At 46.6% G+C, this 19,226-nt stretch overlaps 2 protein-coding genes across 3 annotated transcripts in view; both read right to left on the bottom strand.

Annotated features, from left to right (window-relative positions):
• ZC3H3 (zinc finger CCCH-type containing 3) overlaps positions 1-19,226 on the bottom strand; it is a 345,409-nt gene that overhangs the window by 231,094 nt on the left and 95,089 nt on the right. The window lies entirely within an intron of this gene.
• Positions 6-19,226, bottom strand: part of LOC149525222 (uncharacterized) — a 52,145-nt gene continuing 32,924 nt past the window's right edge. Inside the window, exon 1 of the mRNA XM_089776140.1 lies at positions 6-19,226. This exon is cut by the window's right edge and continues 32,924 nt beyond it. Coding sequence (XP_089632266.1) covers positions 3,062-5,509 — 2,448 coding nt within the window. The 5' untranslated portion in view covers positions 5,510-19,226 and the 3' untranslated portion in view covers positions 6-3,061.

Here is a 19,226-nt window from a genome sequence, read left to right as displayed (position 1 = left end):
CTTTTCTTCTTCGAGCAGTGTCCCGTGGGTGCTCCACTGTAGGTGAATGTACAGCAGTAGCTCACGAATGGAGGAGGGTTCGGAGCTATCGTGCCGTAGCTGAGGATAACACTGCTGTCGCCACCGTGGAATCAGGTATTATCAAGTTTGGGACAGTGTAATGTGTGGCGAATGTTAAATTGGAAGACCATGTAGCAGCTCTGCAGATATCTATCAAGGGGACTCCCTTGAGAAAAGCAGTGGATGTAGCCACCGCCCGAGTTGAATGAGCCCTCATAGTTGAAGGCAGTGGTTTCTTACGCAGTTCGTAACATGACCTTATGCACTGTACGATGGAAGAAGAGATGCGTTGGGCGGACAGTGGGTGACCCTTAAAACGGTCCGTCATTGATACTAATAATGCATCCGTCACACGGAATGGTTTGGTCCTCTCGATGTAAAAGGCGAGAGCCCGTCTGACGTCCAAAGTGTGTAGATGTGCATGCTCTGGAGACGCATGCGGTTTAGGATAGAATACCGGGAGGATTATAGGTTCGTTAATGTGAAATCGAGAGACCACTTTGGGACAAAATCGCGGTAATGTTCGGAGTATTACTGCTTGGTGCGTAAAAATCGTATATGGAGGAGAGGCTGACAGCGCAGCTAGTTCACTCTCTCTCCTTGCGGAAGTGATGGCTAGTAAGAAAATGACCTTCATGGACAAGTCGTATAAGGTACATGTGGCGAGCGGTTCAAACGGTCTGGCCGTCAGGGAATTGAGAACCAACTCAAGGTCCCAAGGATCCGCTGGTTGAGTAAAATGCGGGTAAAGGTTAGACATTCCTTTCAAAAACCTCTTAGTTGTTGGATGAGAAAATATTGAGTATCCGTTAATCTGCTGGTGAAAGGCTGCGATTGCAGCGACATGAACTCTGATGGAGGTGCAGGTGAGGCCTGACTCCTTAAGGTGTACGAGATAGTCCAGGATATATTGTAAAGGTGAGGAGACTGGGTCCAGGCCCTTTTGTGAACACCACGATGAGAAACGTGACCATTTAGAAAGGTAAGTAGACCGTGTAGAGAGTTTTCTACTGTTCAGCAGAATGTGCTTGACCGACTGTGAGCATAGCACCTCTGATTGTTGGAACCAACTAGGTACCATGCCGTGAGCGCGAGATGATTCACCTGCGGGTGAAGCAGGGAGCGACGATTCTGCGACAGGAGATCGTACCGAGGTGGCAGAGGAAACGGAGGATGCCTCGACATGCGATGTAAGTATGGATACCATATTTGTCTGGACCAGGCTGGGGCTATTAGGATTACTGTGGCCCTGTCTCGTATTATTTTCTCTACCACCCGTGGAATTAGAGGTGTGGGTGGGAATGCATATAGTAGGTGAAGCCCCCAGTTGTATAGGAAAGCGTCGCCCTCTGAATTCTGTCCGATGCCCGCTCTCGAGCAATACCGAGGACATTTCGTATTGCAAGACGTTGCGAAGAGGTCCACTACTGGGAAACCCCAACGTTGGAATATCGTCGCAGTCACGGTCGGGTGTAGCTCCCATTCGTGATTGGGAGAGAAGTGCCTGCTGAGGGCGTCCGCCCTTACATTGTGCTGACCGGGAAGGTATTCTGCGACTAAAAAGATATTGTGGCGATTGCACATGTTCCATAGGCGAACCGCCTCCGCACACAGGGAGTGAGACCTGGCGCCCCCTTGCTTGTTTATATAATAGACGGTCGTTATATTGTCCGTCAGGACTCGTATGACCTGGTCTTGAATGACAGGAAGGAAGTGTTGACATGCCCTGTACACTGCCCTGAGCTCCAGAAAGTTGATGTGCATCAGCGACTCGTCTGGCAACCATAGGCCTTGTATTTGCTCGCGCCCGAGGTGCGCACCCCATCCGATGAGTGACGCATCCGTTGTCAATTGCATCGACGGTTGGGGGCGATGAAAGGGTACTCCTAACAATAGATTGTTTGGTACTGTCCACCAAGTGAGTGATTCCTTGACGTAGGTAGGTACTGTTATCGTCCTGTGGACGTCGCGTACATTGGGGGGACAGATTCGAGCCATCCAATGTTGTATGCATCGCAAATGTAACCTTGCGTGCTTCACTACGTATGTTGTTGAGGCCATGTGACCCATGAGCTGCAGGCACCTTAGTATGGGAACCTTTGGGCTGATGAGTAATATCTGAATCAAGTCTTGCATCGTGGAAAATCTTTCCATCGGTAATGATGCGCGTTCGGTCGTAGAGTCGAGACGGGCTCCTATGAACTGTATTGTTTGACATGGTTCCAGTGATGACTTTGGAACGTTGAGAAGGAGTCCCAGCTCGTGAAAGAGCCTGCGTGTTATCTGAGTGGCGTTGATCGACTCCTGGAGTGACTGGGCTCTTATTAGGCAATCGTCGAGATACGGGAAAATCATTATGTGAAGGCGACGTAAGTATGCCGTCACCACAGCCAGGGTCTTGGAGAAAACCCACGGAGCCGACGAGAGACCGAACGGCAGGACCTTGTACTGGAAATGGTCTGTACCGATTTGGAAGCGCAGAAATCGTCTGTGTGCTGGGTGGATCGCAATGTGAAAATATGCGTCCTGAAGATCGAGGGATGTGAACCAATCCCCATTCTGAAGTGCTGGGATGATTGTAGTTAAGGTGACCATTCGGAAGCGTTGTTTTCGCAAGAAATGGTTGAGGTCGCGGAGATCTAGTATCGGCCTCCATCCCCCTGACTTCTTTTCCGTTACGAAGTAGCGGGAGTAGAACCCTCTGCCCTTGAATTCGTCCGGAACACGTTCTATCGCCCCGATGGTAAGAAGACGGGCGACTTCCTGCCTGAGCAGTATCTCGTGAGATGGGTCCCTGAAAAGGGACGGGGCAGGGGGGGATGGGTGAGGAAGCGACGTGAATGGGATGGTATAGCCGAGACGAATTGTTTCGAGGACCCATTTGTCGGTGGTGATGTAGGCCCATCGATGGAGGTATGGTCTGAGGCGGTGATGAAATATCGCCTTCGAAGCACTCAGAATGGTATTGATGGGAATGGTTCTCAACCCCTCGAGGGGCGCGTCAAACTTGCTGCCTGGTACCCTGTTGGGAAGTCGTTTTGGGCGGCGGGCGTCTGCGTTGCTGTCGCTGTCTACCCCTCTGTTGGTCCTGGGGTCTATATTGAGGGGATTGCCGGAAGGGGGGCCTCTGTCTCTGGTAGGTCGTATATCGCTTTTTGCGGTATGGAGGGGTATACGTTCCGAGCGTTTTCAGGGTGGTTCTGGAATCCTTCCCCGAGTGTAGGAGCTGGTCGGTCTTCTCGGAGAAGAGGTTCTTTCTGTCGAAAGGTAAGTCCTCGACCTTGGAAAACAGGTCTTTAGGAGCAGAAGACTGTTGCAGCCAGGATGCTCTGCGCATAACGACTGATGTAGCTGTCGTGCGCGCTGCTGCATCAGCTGTGTCCAGAGCGATATTTAAGGCCGTTCCTGATGCTGCGTAGCCCTCTTTTATCACAGCTTTTAGGATGTCCCGCTTTGACTCTGGGATATGCTGTAGCAAAGGTACAAGCTTGGCGTAGTTATCAAAGTTATGGTTCGCCAACAGTGCGGAGTAATTAGCCATTCTGAGTGTTAGAGTTGCCGAGGAATAGATTTTACGTCCGAATAAATCGAGACATTTACTATCTCGGTCCGCAGCAGTAGGCTTGTACTGTGGCATCTTTGCTCTTTGCTGGACTGCATCCACTACCAAGGAGTTTGGTTGCGGATGCATGAATAGGAACTCCATTCCCTTGGCAGGGACAAAGTACTTTTTATCCGCCTTTTTATTCGTCGGAGGGACGGACGCAGGGGATTGCCAGATGTCATCCGCAATTTCAAGGATAGCCGCGTCCAAAGGTAGGGAGATCTTTGGTTGATGAGCGTGTTTGATGTTACGAAGGTGATGTTGCTTTTGCTCCACGTCACCCAATTGTACGTTCTGGCTGACCGCCACCCTTTGGAACAACTCCTGAAATTGACGAAGGTCGTCAGAAGGAGAAGTGTCGCCCTGAAACACTGCGTCGTCGGGGGACGATGAGGATTGTTGCGCCGGTGAACGGTCAGGTTCGACATCCCGAGCGGGAAGAGGTTGCTCGGCGTGGTAGGTAGACCCCGAGGGAGTTGGTGGTCTTACAGGATCAGAAGAAGACTGGTATTTCTGACTCTGCTGATAGGGCGAAACATGGCGATGATGGGGGGATGTGGAGTGACGGGATCTTATTGAGTATTCCGAGCGGGTTGATCTTGGTGATCGCGATCTGTCCCTATAATAGGTGCTGCGACTGGGTGAACGCAGGTCACGGCGATAAGAATGGCCAGAACGAGGTGATGTGTGGCCAGTATGAGAGTACTCAGAGTAGTGTGGAGACGGGGACCGTGACTCTGGAGAAAACTCCGGGCTCGGGGATAGAGAAGACAATCCCCTGATCGCGTGGGCCGTAGGGGCTAGCAAATGCTCCGGTGGAGAAGATGCCGGGGTAGAGATGACTGAATGTGGAATCACTTCTACTGGCATCGGAGGAATCCGTGCCGACGTAGGCCCCTTCAGCGTTGCTGATCGACTCAGCACCGGTGATTGACTGTGCTCCCGAGATGTCTGGAGGGGAGAAGGCCGTCGCACCGTTGGTGAGCGCCTGTGCTGAGACGGTTCTTTCGGTGCCGAAGGGCGACTCGGTGCCGACGTGGTCGACGCCGGGGAGTGCCTCGGGGCCGAAGGTTGATGAGACTCCCGTTGTTTGGTGGGAGGTGGTGGATGTTTCGGTGCATGCCTTGAAGGGCGGCTAACTTTCGCCGCCTGTTTGTCCGTGATCTTCGGTTCCGGTGCAGTTGAGCCCGTAGGTACCGGTGAGTGCCTCGGTGCGGGAGAGCGCCTCGGTGCGGGAGAGCGACTACGGCTCAGTACTCGGCTATGGCCTGGTGCTGGGCTGCTCGGTGCCGGACTGCGTCTCGGTGCCGGGGAGCAGCTGCGTCTCGGTGCCGGGGAGCGGCTGCGTCTCGGTGCCGGGGAGCGGCTGCGTCTCGGTGCCGGGGGACGCTCGGTGCCGGGAGCGGTTTTCGGAGCCGCAGGCAGCCTGGAGACCGAGGGAACGGCAGATATGGTTGATCCCGATATAGAAGGGCTCGGTGCCGACTTACTCCGGCTGTCTTTCGGCGGCCTCGCTACTTTCGCGGGCGGTGCCGTAGATGTCCCTGGTTGGTCATCAGCCGATCTTGAGGGTGGGAGAGACCGTGTCGGGGACAGTTTTCTTTTAAGTTTCTTGGGTTGTTCCAAGTGTCCTTTTGACTGCTGGACGTCCGGTTGTAGGGCTTTGTCGAACAGCAGGACTTTTAGGCGCATGTCCCTGTCCCGTCTAGCTCTAGCCGTCAGTTTGGAACAGTGGGGACATTTTTGGGGAATGTGTCCTTCCCCGAGGCACCTGATGCACAGCGCGTGTCCGTCTGAGGCAGGCATTGCCTCGTGGCATTGACTGCATTTCTTAAAGCCCGGCATTGGAATGACTAACTGACTATCGAAGGAAAAACTGGTTTTTTTTTTTTTTTTTTTTAAACTAACGACTAGGATAACTATAATTTATAACTCTATGGAAAAACTATATACAATAATATATAAAGTCTCTCTGTCTCTGTAGGAAACAGTAGTCACCAGAGAGACAATATTCCGTCCGCGGCCGAGGACGGTCAGGAACTGGCGGGAGCCGGACCAGCGCTGCTCAAACGGCGCGAAAAGGCACGAGCCGCACTTCGCACATGCGCGGTCCGGCAGACTACGGCTAGAAAAATCTCCGATCTGCGGCGCCGGGACAAGCCGACACCTACAGTGGAGCACCCACGGGACACTGCTCGAAGAAGAAGGGAAGGTACCAGGGTTGGTATTAGTGTGGTATGTCCTGTGATTGTTGGTAAGAATCATCTTGAGGTTAGGTGGTTGTCTATAGGAGACTATGGGTCTGTCTCCCTCATGGCGAGTAGATTGTATTATTTGTCGAGCCCTGTGAATAACCAATAAGGAATAACAAGCTAAGCAAGGATTAACAGGAGTGTTGTGAGCAAGACATGAGAAGTCATTCTTCCGCTCTGCTCTGCGCTGATTAGGCCCCAGTAGGAGTAGTGTGTCCAGTTCTGGGCACCACATTTCAAGAAAGATGTGAAGAAATTGGAGAAGAAAAGAACAATAAAAATGATAAAGGTCTAAAAAACATGAGCTATTAGGGAAGACTGAAAGAATTGGGCTCGTTTACTTTAAAAAAAAAAGAAGACCGAGAGGGGACATGATAGCGGTTTTCCAGGACCTAAAAGGGTGTTACAAGAAGATGGGGAAAAAATTGTTCTCCTTGGCCTTTGATAGGATAAGAAGCAATGGGCTTAAATTGCAACAAGGGAGGTTTAGGCTGGACATTAGGAAAAACTTCCTGTCAAGGTGGTTACATGCTGGAATAAATTGCCTAAGGAGGTTTTGGAATCTCCATCACTGGAGATATTTAAGAGCAGGTTAGTCAGACACCTGTCAGGGATGATCTAAACAGTGCTTGGTGCTGCCGTGAGGGCAGGGAACTGGACTCGACCTCTCGAGGTCCCTGCCAGTTCTAGGATTCTATGATTCTATAAGGAGACAAGGTAACTGTCTCACACCACAAAGAGGGGATTTATTTATGGTTCTGCAAGGGGTTATAACTACAAGTAATGGGATGAAACTGAGCAAAGGAAACTGTATAACTGAATACAAAATACAACTTCTTAGCTGAGGCACAGTCTCAAGGGGAAATAGTGGAAGCCTCATCACTTGGGTCACAAGAGATCAGAGAAGACAAAACACCAGAGAACCTACATTAGTCCCAAGGGAACAATCCCGGGTTGGTCAGATGGTCATGGACTTAAGGTATATCTTTAAAAACTTCTAGCCCCCATGTCAGCGAGGCTCTAGGCTTGGGCTCTCTGGGTTCATACTACAGCACTAAACAACCACATCTATGTTCCAGCTTGAGTTCAGCGGGTCTCAGAGCCCAAGCCAGACAGTCTACTATTAGCACAGTAATACATGCCAAAGTCCGCAGACCTGGGCTCCGAGGCTCACTCGGCAGGGTTTGGGGTGGGTATTCTAGTGTAGACAAACCCAGATTTGTTACACAGACTCCATCTCTTATCTCTACATCTAAAATTACCTGAAGAATTGTATTGGCTCTACAACCAGCCAGCCTTGAAAGAAAACTATACACCAAGGCAAGTATGCTGGACACTTTTTGTACCACACTTACTGAATTAAGAACAGGGAAGGATCTTTCACGAGTTGACCCAATTTTCCTCCTTTCTGTTTTCCAGCACGGGTGGACATAAGCATCAAGGGCAGAAATGAGCTGTCAAACATGAGCACTACAGGACAGACAGAGAGGTATTCACTCATCACAGCTGCAAGTTGGAGACTTGCTAAATATTTAAGAGCCTGTTACAAACCCCACATTGCTAGAGCCGCTCCCTCTGCATCTTCAAATGCACACTTAGCTCTGCAGGCTTAGCTGCCTCCAGAACTTGCTATCTAGTTAAGAACCGCCTCATGAGGTTCTCAAACTGCCTCATGAGGAATCTCCACCCATATGACAGCACTTTTAATGAGCAACGATAGTCCAGGAATGTAGCTACTAAAACACATATCAAAAGAAGACCATAATATTGACTTGTCATTGTGAAGCATGTTCCCAGTGGACGCCATGTTCAAAGGACCCCACAGGCCACGTGTTGAGCCCCATGTAAATCCAAACTGCATGGTGGACAGCAAACAAACAGACTGTGGGCCACATGCGGCCTGCGGGCTGCATGTTGAGTAGCCCTGCCTTAAGGCCTGCTGGATTATAGGAAAAAGTCTCAGAGGGCTGGCCATGTTAGCCTGCAGCAATGCCTCTGCCATGTAAAATGACCAAATGGAACAGTCTCTACACCAAAGGATAAATGGACACAAATCAGACATCAGGAATGGTAACATACATGAACCTGTAGGGGAATGTTTAAACCTCCCTGCATATCCAGTAATGGATTTGACAGCAGCCATCATGCTACAAAAGAATTTCAGTACCCGGTAACAAAGAGAGACAGCCCACCTGGAATTCAGTTGGAAATTCAACACTATCACTTAGGGGGCACAGACATCAGCCACCAGCACAAGTTTCTCCACTCTGTTCCCACAGCGATCAATGCAGCTCCAAGATCACATATAACCTCACATAAAGCCACCTCAGGAGAGCCTATGTTCCGGAGGTGGCCTTCTGGGGGTGAAGTAACAGAACAGGGAATCAACCAGGGAGTAAAGAACTAGAAGAACAATATAAAAAAGGGGGGCAGGGGAGAAGGGAGAGGGTTAAAAAAAAAAAAGGAGAGAGCAGCAACTGAGCCCATGGAGCCCAGAAGAGAGCACACCCATTGTCAGATCCATTGCAAAGGAGGTTTTGACAGCTAAAAAGTCAAGACTCACCAGTTCACACAGTAATGGGACTGCATCTTAGGACTTTAAAAGTGTCCTTGCATTTCCAGATGGTGTCAGAACCACAACATTCCAGTGCTGGTCATATTAAAACACGTAACCTAGCATCAAGGTCTGATTCATACATTAACTTTATTCAAGGTTATTGGAGCTCCTACCCTAACCAACTCCAAATTCTCTTGGTGATTTATTGTACACCAAAAACATCTGCAAAACATAAATGTTGAACTGCAGAGCTCAAATGTCTTTTGTTCTGGTTACCAAGTTGGCCAAGTCCCTTGGGTTAACAAGAAGATTTGGGATTACAGTAAAACTGTTACGAATTCAGTGTGAAAGCAGACACTCAGTATTATGGGATGATTATCACTGAGTATGTTCAATATGTTCACACAGAATGGCACAGCGAGAGGTTAATTATATTGCTACTGGAATCTGCTTCTAAAAAGGACCATCCTTCGGTTTCAGAGGAGAATTTAATTTTCACACTCATTCAGTTCTGCGCTCTTTCAGGAGAGACTGCTACTTATGCCAGAGTGTAATCGATCGTTTATGATCACAAACTGCTGTTTAATAGGAAATAAATCCAAATGATTAAAGGTGCTTTACCTGCAACTCACAAGCAGGGTTGCTGTTCAGATTCTATATCCACAAAGGGTAATAGTAGCATTGGTTTTGCAACTCAAATGTATTACTGGGCTTCACATACCCTCCAACATTTGCTTAGCAAGGCAATCCAATTTCAGAGGGAGACATTTGGGGAATTAGTGCCAAATCTGCTTCACTAATTCCTTACGCTGTATGGACCTTCAGGCAGATGAAGCTAGCATAACTTATCAGGCATGGCAATGCAATGGCAGGACATCACTGGCATCTAGCAAGTTCCAAGAGAAATACCCATTTTCGTAGCAAAGCTATTTAATCCACGCAAACTGTTGACGTGAAGTGCACCTAGCTGTGAAGTAGCAAATGTAGTTTAAGTTTTGCAAATGGATTTCCTGACATTTTTCAAAAAAAGAAACAGGATTTCTAACTCGAGGACACTTTGTGGGGAGAGAATCTTTCCCCAAAGTGGAGAGGCAAACCAAGCTATCAACAGCTCATGAAGCAGTAACTCATTCATCCCCTACTGAAAATGCTGGAGTTACTAACACCTTCTCACTCACAGGAAAACTACTGTCCTAGAAATTTTAGAATACAATGGAGAACCACATGACAAGATCTAGACAGACAATGTTAACTGTAACTTGGCTCTTCAGACAACCACGCACAGGGAGAATAGCTCATCTCTCAGCCTACCCATGCAAAACAAAACTATACTGGTCACTACCAACTGTGGTTGGATATGCACCAGTGAGAAAGAGGTGAAAAATCTGGGGATAAGCGCTAATAGATTGAGCTGTAACAGTGGACAAATGGGCACATTTTATTCTTTCCTAAACTTTTTTGAATACATATCATCTGCAAAGTAATTAAAGCAAAGTTCTGGCCCCAAGCAAGGTTGTGCAAAGCCTGTCCCATAATGTGTGAGAGAGAGATGATAACAAGGTTACACCTCGCAGGGCCCATCTCTCCTTGCTTTGGGGATGGTAGAGAGAAAAATTACCTGCCAGGACTTACTGAGGGTTTTAAGAAAAGTCTATTATCTTAATTTTAAGATACTGCACTTTTTAAATCAGTAAGATTGCTTGCCTTTCCCTCCCCAAGTTCAAAGCATGCTGGTAATGATGTCCGTCTTCCTGAAATAAGTGCAACATGCTTACAAGTATTTATTGCTAAGTTTAAACAAACTGGAGAACAGATAATCACATTTTCCTAGCTGCAGGGCACAGACTAAGCAATAACACTTCTCAAAAGCAGCTTCAATTAGGGGCTTTTCATTTAGATGTTTTGGCAACAAATTGGTTTGAAACAGGGAATTAAAACAGGACAGCAATGGTGAATAAAATCCCAATACAAAAGGAAATCATAATGAAATTTCATTGCAATTCACACCAGATAACCATGAGGATGCTAATCTTTCCAGATGACACATCACTCACTTCCACAGAGTCTCTGCTCATTTCAGGATCCAGCTGAAAACTGATCTGGTTTTAAAAAGCCTTCTTAGTTTGCCATATCACTCTTCTCCTCTCTTGACTATGTGCCTAACTCTGGCCTCGTGTTTCTCCAGTCTCTCTCCACTCACTATCTGCGCAAAAACCCTCCAATGAATTCTGCTGCCATCGTACTTTATTCATTTCATCAGCCCTGTAGCCATTTCAATTCCTAGCTGAAAAACAAAGTCTCCTCTCATCTCTATTTCTCTATTATTTCTCTTTTGCCAGCATCAACTTGGCGGGAAAGGATTAAATTTCTGTCTATTATACTCACACCATAGGTACTAGGGATGTAAAAGGTTACCAGGTGAACCATTTACCTAGTAAGCATTAGGCTTACAGGACAGGTAACCAGTTAACCGGGACAGGTGGCAGGAACCCAGACAGGGCAGTAGCCCTAACTGCCCTGGTCACACTGGCAGCCCCGCCAAGCAGGAGCAACGGGGGTCACATCCACCGCCCAAATACTGGGCAGAGGCTGAAGGACCCCAGCCTGCTGCACTGCAATGGCAGCTGGGCATGGTGTGGTGTGAGGGGCTGCTCTAGCCAGGCAGGGCTGGAGCAGCCCCTTACCACGGGATCATGGTTAACCAGTTAAAGAACCGGTTAACTGTTTAGCCACAATTTTACATCCATAATAGGTACTAGTAACACCTGAGTTCGCTTGAACGCAGTTAATAAAAATAGTCTCAATCTGTTCGGTGCTCAGTGTACTTGATAGCTGTGTGTGTATTGTCACTTTGGCTACTCCGTAAGGCCAATTTGTCAGTTACTCACTTGCTTAAAACAAAATACAGGACTATGTAGCACTTTAAAGACTAACAAGATGGTTTATTAGATGATGAGCTTTCGTGGGCCAGACCCACTTCCTCAGATCAAATAGTGGAAGAAAATAGTCACAAAACCTTCTTAAACATCACCACTCAAATCAAGATTTTATTATAGTACAGTAGTGTACGGGGCAGGGGTGGGGTACCTCAGGCCTAGGGGCTGGATGCAGTCTTTGGCTTCTCTGGACTCAGGTATCGGGGCTCCCCCCAGCACTAGGGACCCCACACTGACATTCCAGCTCCCCTGCCAGCCCCCAAAGGGCAGAAGCACACAAAATCTACTAGCCTAGTGTGCGAGTGTTTTCCTCCTTCTCAATCAATTTTTGGTTTTTTTGGCTTCTCACTTGTGTGCAGCCCCTGGCTGATTTTTCTGTGGGTCAGCGGCCCCTCACCCAAAAAAGGTTTCCCACCCGTGGTATAGGGAGTCTCAGTCACAGACCAAGACCCTACTTTGCTAGATTCTACATGACCTCAGAACAGAAAATCCACCTAGCTTGCAAACTGAACAGATGACAAGGGACCACACATGGACACAAACAGAGATGGGTGAGTACAAGTAAACAATGAGACAAAATAGATCCACAGTGGTATTGGTACACCAGCAGCCTAATCACTGCCAAGATTTGAAGGCCTTTTATTATGTTAGAAATCAGAATAACTCCACAATTCTGTAGAGTGATCTGCATACAACCAATGCTCTACCTGGAGCTAAGTTTTTTCTTAAAATTGCTTACCACCATAAAATTGAGTTGATAATGTCCCTTGAACTCTGACAAACTTTAGGAGAGAGTTTGCATAAGAACAGCCAAACTGGGTCAGACTAGCATTGTATCCTGTCTTCCAACAATGGCCAGTGCTAGATGCTTCAGCGGGAATGAACAGTACAGGGAATCAAGTTACTCATTCCCTGTCGCACATTCCCAGCTGCTGACAACAGAGGCTAGGGACACCATCCCAGCTAAAAGTCATTGAGGGACCTAACCTCCATGAATTTATCTAGTTCTGTTTTGAATCTTGTTATAGTCTTGGTCTTCACAACATCCTCTCTGGAAGAGTCCCCCAGGTTAATGGCGTGTTGTTTGAAGAAATACTTACTTTTGTTTTAAATCTGCTGCCTGTGAATTCATAGAATCATAGAATAATAGGACTGGAAGGGACCTCGAGAGGTCATCGAGTCCAGCCCCCCGCCCTCAAGGCAGGATCAAGCTCCGTCTACACCATCCCTGACAGATGTCTATCTAACCTGTTCTTAAATATCTCCAGAGAGGGAGATTCCACCACCTCCCTTGGCAATTTATTCCAATATTTGACCACCCTGATAGTTAGGAATTTTTTCCTAATGTCCAATCTAAACCTCCCCTGCTGCACTTTAAGCCCATTACTCCTTGTCCTGTCCTCAGAAACCAAGAGGAACAAATTTTCGCCTTCCTCCTTGTGACACCCTTTTAGATATTTGAAAACCGCTATCATGTCCCCCCTTAATCTTCTTTTTTCCAAACTAAACAAGCCCAGTTCATGAAGCCTGGCTTCATAGGTCATGTTCTCTAAACCTTTAATCATTCTTGTCGCTCTTCTCTGTACCCTTTCCAATTTCTCCAATTGCATTGGATGACCCTTAGTTCTCGTGTTACAAGTAAATAACTCTTTCCCATTCACTTTCTCCACACCAGTCATGATTTTATAGACCTCTATCCTAGCCCGTGAGAGCAGCCATATCCGAAACATCTCGAGCCATCAATATTAGAAATCACAGTGCTAATGCAGGCTAACAGAAGAATGCTCAGAAGCAGAATAAAAAGGATGTCACTACAGTGCCTGCATTTGGACTATTTAAAAACCAAGGCAGCGTGTAAGTCACTAACAAAGCTCTTGGCACAGTGCAAAGGAAGCAGCAGTATCTCTGTCTCCCCTTACTGCTATTCTAACTCCAAAGCAAAAGCTAGTAGCAGCCTCCCCAAGAACTGGACGGGTACATTGGAACCAGGCAGTTCCAGACTATTAGGCATGGATAAACCGATGCCTGGCATGGATCCAGAGAAGCGGAGTGACAGCAGTCTAAGAGGAAAAGTTGACAGAAAGCAGTATAACGTGGGAAAAGAAAAGAAATAAATAGACGTCAATGGAACCAGAACAGTAAGAAAGCAAGAACAACACAGGAAGTGCCATCTAAGAGCAACCAGTGTTGTTTAGCGAGTGTGAATAACCAGGCTGGCAGGTCTGTCCTTGGTGAAGGATAAACCCACCTCCCTAGTCCACTGTGCACTCTGAGGGCTAACAGTTCAGGAGAAGCTACCTATGCAGGGCTGCTAATACCTTAATAGGAGACTGCGGATAGTCCACCTCTTCATCCAACAAGCAGGACTGCATGTTCCCTTAGTCTGAACCCTGGAGGGACTAATCACCAGCCATTACACCCCTGAGTCTGGATCCTCCCCCCCCCCAAAAAAACCCCTCACACCTTAACATTTCCTAAAAGAAAGGAGGATTGTACTTTCACTTCATACCCTGTTTATTCTGTGGGGAGGAGAGTTCAAATCTGGATTTTTAATGTGCTTGTCCACTCTAATTGGAATATTTCAACATCATTCAGCATAGCAAATGTATATAGCATCCCCGTCTGTTCAGCTTTATTTCTACTTTGCACACATCATTGGGGGCAGCATACTCGAGAACGATCTCAACAAACTAGTGTTTACAATATGCAACTCTAAGTAGAGTAGGGTAAAACCAAGATAAGGATTGTCCAGAAAGAATTAGTCCTGCTCTCTTGCTAGCTCAGCCTACTTCATTGTTTAACCTAGCTACCCAACTGCCTTCTTCTGTGAGCTACAGACCACCTCAGTGAAAGAATCTTTATGAGGAAGTTAGTAAAAGATTTAATTAATCTGTCTTTCAGATCTACCTATCTATCTTTCTGATTAATCCACCCATCTGTTTAATCTATCCAGCCTCCTCTGCAATCAACTTTCCCCATCTGTCTGTGTTCTGTCGACATGCAGAGTACAATACAGACATCTGTCTATGGAACCTGCCATTTCTAAGTTTGTCTGCCACTGGAGAACTAAAACACTTCAGGTATTTCAGCAAACTAACTGTGTGTAATAGCCCATGTATACCCATGGACATGGCATCTCAATAGAAAGGGGGAAGATGGAACATACTAAGGAAGCCTCCAACACACTGAGAATAACAGTCGTCTGAAGAAGTGGGTTGTACCCACGAAAGCTCATGATACCATCTACATGTTTTGTCAGTCTAAGGTGCTGCTAGACTATTTATTGTTTAAGATTACCCATTTTATATTAATTCAAAGTGCATGTTTACTTCCCCAACCATTTGAAAAGCTATTGCTTGGGCACCTAAGTCCTTCCTAGTCTCTGGCTGCTGCACATGACCATTTATTTTCCTGAGGACTGCAATACTTGGGTCCAATTTCAGAGTTTAGCATGTGAACATTGGTTGGTGCTGTGAAGGAGGTCAGATTAGATGACTTGGTGGTCTCTTCTGACTTAAAACTCTGTGACAGTATATTCCAGCCAAGGATCTGGCCCACAAAGATTGCAGAATGAAACAACAAGATCTGCTGCTATAGTATAATAATCAATATTTCTCTAGTCATTTGAGCACCGTGTCACTGGACTGCACCGTTGGGGAATTTTTTCATCTCGCTAAATTAGGCATGTAAATCTTGCATATACTTCTGAAGATTTGTGATGTATGCCTTTTGGTCCTCAAAGGGCTAATGCTGATTTAATACACACAGATCTTTACCGATTGGTGGCCCATTACACACCAGTCGTCAGCACATTATACATCACATACTGCACTCTGTCAGCCTCCACCCACCGTGCATGTGGCTTTGCTTATAGTTTCACATCACTTCTAGTCATCTATCCCATTGCTTTTCTGGGCCACACAGCCTAGATGAGTTACCTTCATTAGTCACAGAAGAAGTTTGTCTGGAACTATTCCTGTTACACATCCCCACAGGTCCACCCAAATATTGCAGCAGCAGCACAGCAAGTTACGCTCAGAAAGGCCGTTAGCAGCAAACCGTTTCCAGGAATGCACATTTCTTGAACTAGAGGTTTAAGTTTGGTGCAGCAGGAACCCAAAGTGCTTTAAATTGATTTACAAACAAACCAAGTCACTTGAATACAGAAGCAGAGAACAGCACTACCCAACTGTTTAGATCAAGTAGCCAAGACTTTTCTCCAATTAAACGCTAGGGGAGAGAATGCAATCGATGGTCTAAATTTCAACTGGATTGGACTCTGGAATCTTTAATGATTTCAAGTGAGCAGGAACTCTGAGTCTTTCCTTTTAAAATAGCATTTCCACCAGCAGAACTTCCTCTAGCACAGTAGTGGGCAACCTGCAACCCATGTTCCAAGTGAGGCCCACATCCCTTCTCTCTGCCCCTTCTCTCACACACCGGGGGCCCTGCACTTACCTGCTTCTGCACCTCCCTCCTAGCACTTCCAGAGCACCACCAATTGGCTGATTTGCATCCCAGCCCCACTCTTTCCCCTCCCTCCCTCCCTCCCAGAACTTGAATGTTGCAAATCAGCTGGCACTCAAGTTCTGGGAGGGAGGGGGAGGATCAGAGATGGGGCGGAGTTGGGAGAGGAGGCAGGGGAGAGGCTGGACAGAGATTTGACATTGTAAAATTAAGTGTAAATGTTTCTTTTTTTTATTATTTGAAGATGACACTTCTATTATTATATGAATGATTAAACCATTTCTTCTTGTTTTGAAATAGTCAGCATGCCACATACAAATGTATTTAATCTTATTCTTGGGTCACAGTTAGCACACAAGTGATTTCAATCTTGCGGCCCACTTGAGACAAAGGAGGGCCTCTCACTAGCCTTGGTTGCCCATCACTGCTCTAGCACTATGCCAAGCATCTGATCAAAAAGCAGGTAATGGTTAAACGTAATCCAGGAGGGCTAGGAGTCAGCAGTCTTGCAAGGGGTGAGGAGGCCAGAAGTGCGGGGGGGAAGGAAGAGGGTGCTAGCTGGGAGTCCGCAGCCTTGCAGAGGAGTGGCGTGGGAGAGGCTGCCAGCTCCCAGCCCACACAGACTAGCAGGTGAGGAGTTGGCAGCTTCGCATAGGGTCAGAAGCAGCAGGGCTGCAGCAGCCACTGCCTGTGGTGTGGGGGCCGATCCAGCCCTGCCATGACGGGCATAAGGGCCACTCCAGCTCAGCAGGCTGGACCCTACCCCACCTGACCCCATTTAATCAGTTAACTGGTTAAACATAACCCTTAACCGGTTGACTAATTAAATGGGATTTTACATTCCTAGATTGCAGCACCCCAGGAGTACACCTGCACTAGCTTGAATCTAGCTAGCATGGGTGACAATGGGTGTGAAGAGGCACCCAGACTTGTACCCATAGGGAACCCTGGCATGGACTCACATTGCTAGCTCATGCTGATGCTTACAATTGCCACATCCTCACTACTGATATTACCTGTGCTAACTAGATAAAAGCCAATCCCAGTAAACTGCTCTCAAGTGCAGCAAAGATACACCTAAAACAGTGGCTCAGCCATTCCAGACTATCATACCCTTTTCTAGTCGGATTTGACTTGCACACCTCCAACTTCCACCTCACTTAAAACTACTTGCCTATAAAACCAGACACAAATACAAAAGCATGGCAGCAGCACACTATTACTGAACAATGGCTGACTCTCACATTTTTGCCATCATAAAGCAAATCAGCTGGAATATCAATATTGTTCTTATATTTCAGTATAAACAGCAGTATGAACAAGTGGTCTGTATGGAATTTTAGTGTATATTGATTTTGCTAGTGCTTTTTATATAGCCTGGTGTAAAACTAGGCCATATCCAGATGAACTGACAGACCCTCTGGAAGGCCTCTGACTGCTCCCAAGGGTACATGTGCCCCTGGTTGAGAAACATTGCCTAAGAGACAAAACAGCTGTTTCAAGCACCAAAGTCACCATTATTCACCGAATCACTGATTCCAAAACCAAGGGGGACTACTGTGATCATCTAGTCTGACTTTCTGTAAAGCACAGAACAGAAACCTGTCCCCAAATCATTCCTAGAGCAGATCTTACAGAAAACCATCTAATCTTGATTTAGAAAATACCAGTGATAGAGACTTTGCCACCGCCACCACCCTGGGTTAACTGTTCAAATGGTTAGTTATTGTTGCTGTTAAAAATGTACACTTTACTTCTAGGCTGAATTTGTCTAGCATGAACTTCCAGCCCTGAGGTTGTGCTAGACCTTTCTCCGCTAGACTGAAGAGTCTATTATAAAATATTAGTTCCCCAAGTTGGTATTTATGGACTGTGATCTAGTTGCCCATTAACCTTCTCTTTGTTAAGCTACGTAGATTGAGCTCCTTTGCCATAAAACAAGGTTGCTAATAATTTAATCTTTCTTCTGGCTCTTCTCTGACCCTGTTCCAATTCACCACCATCCTTCTTGCACTGTAGACAACAGAACTGGAGACACGATTCCAGCAGTGGTCACACCAGTGCCCATTACGGAGATAAAATAACCCTACTCCTACTCAAGTTTTCATACTTTATGCATCCAAGGATTACATGACCTGTTTGTCCATCACATGGGGGAGCTCATGTTCAACTGATTGTCTACCATCATGCCCCCAAAATCTTTATTCAGAGTCACTGCTTCCTAGGCTAGACTCGTTCACTCCATAAGTACAGCCTACATTCTTTGTTCCTAGACGTACATATTTTGCTTGATGGCACTCAGCTTAAGACTCCCTCACTGCCTCTCCCTGCAAAAAAGAAGACCACAAGTATGCCCACTCTAGGGACAAAATTAGGGTCCATAATTCCACCTACCCTTGTTGCAGTTGTAACATGACAGGATGCAGCCATTTTTACCACCCGTTCAGATTATCATAGACCACTAGAACTGGAAGGGACCTCGAGAAGTCATCAAGTCCAGTCCCTTGCCCTCACGGCAGGACCAAGCATCATCTAGATCAGTGTTTCACAATTTTATTTGGCCATGGAACCCTTTTAAACTCTAAAGAATTTTGCAGAACCTCTGATAACAGTATTATATATGGAGCTGAAAACAGTAGACCACAAATAAGTAAGGATAATAATAAATAAATGCTAAACAAAGTCATGAGATCAACATTTAGTTTAACTGCACATATTTAAAAACAAAAATCACATTTAATGTGTACAAAAAAGAAAGCTCAAAAACGGATAGGCATAAAATGTTGCTGTAATGGAATTCTCTCACCAAACCCTTATTTTCACTTTGTGGAACTGCAGGGTTCCATGCAACACCATTTGGGAAACACTGGTCTAGATCATCCGTCATAGATATCTATCTAACCTGCTCTTAATTATCTCCAATGATGAGATTCCACACCTCCCTAAGCAATTTATTCCAGCGTTTAACCATCCTGAAGTTAGGAAGTTTTACCTACTGTCCAACCTAAACCTCCCTTGCTGCAATTTAAGCCCACTGCCTCTTGTCCCGATGTGGTAGCATTAGCCAACATGGTGATAAAGTGGCTGAGTCCTGCCTACTCTGCACCTTTCACAGCTGTTACTGCCAGTAGAAAACGTCAGGTTCCAGGTCTCCAGGGTACACTGGGCCAACACAACAGGAAGGATCAGATACACTGGTGTCTCAGGGATAGATAAAGCGAGCTTGTGTGCTTCCCACTCCTCTTCTGGGATTACTAAAAAGTGGTCACAGTTAATACACAGAATACCCATATCTCTAATAAAACCCCCATTAAAGAGAGTGAATGGGGCTCTGGAGCACTGGGCCTTGT

Source organism: Pelodiscus sinensis, chromosome 2, assembly GCF_052426305.1.
Source record: "Pelodiscus sinensis isolate ZL-2025 chromosome 2, ASM5242630v1, whole genome shotgun sequence".
In the NCBI taxonomy this organism is placed as follows: Eukaryota; Metazoa; Chordata; order Testudines; family Trionychidae; genus Pelodiscus; species Pelodiscus sinensis.
This window is presented reverse-complemented; position numbering and strand designations above follow the sequence as displayed.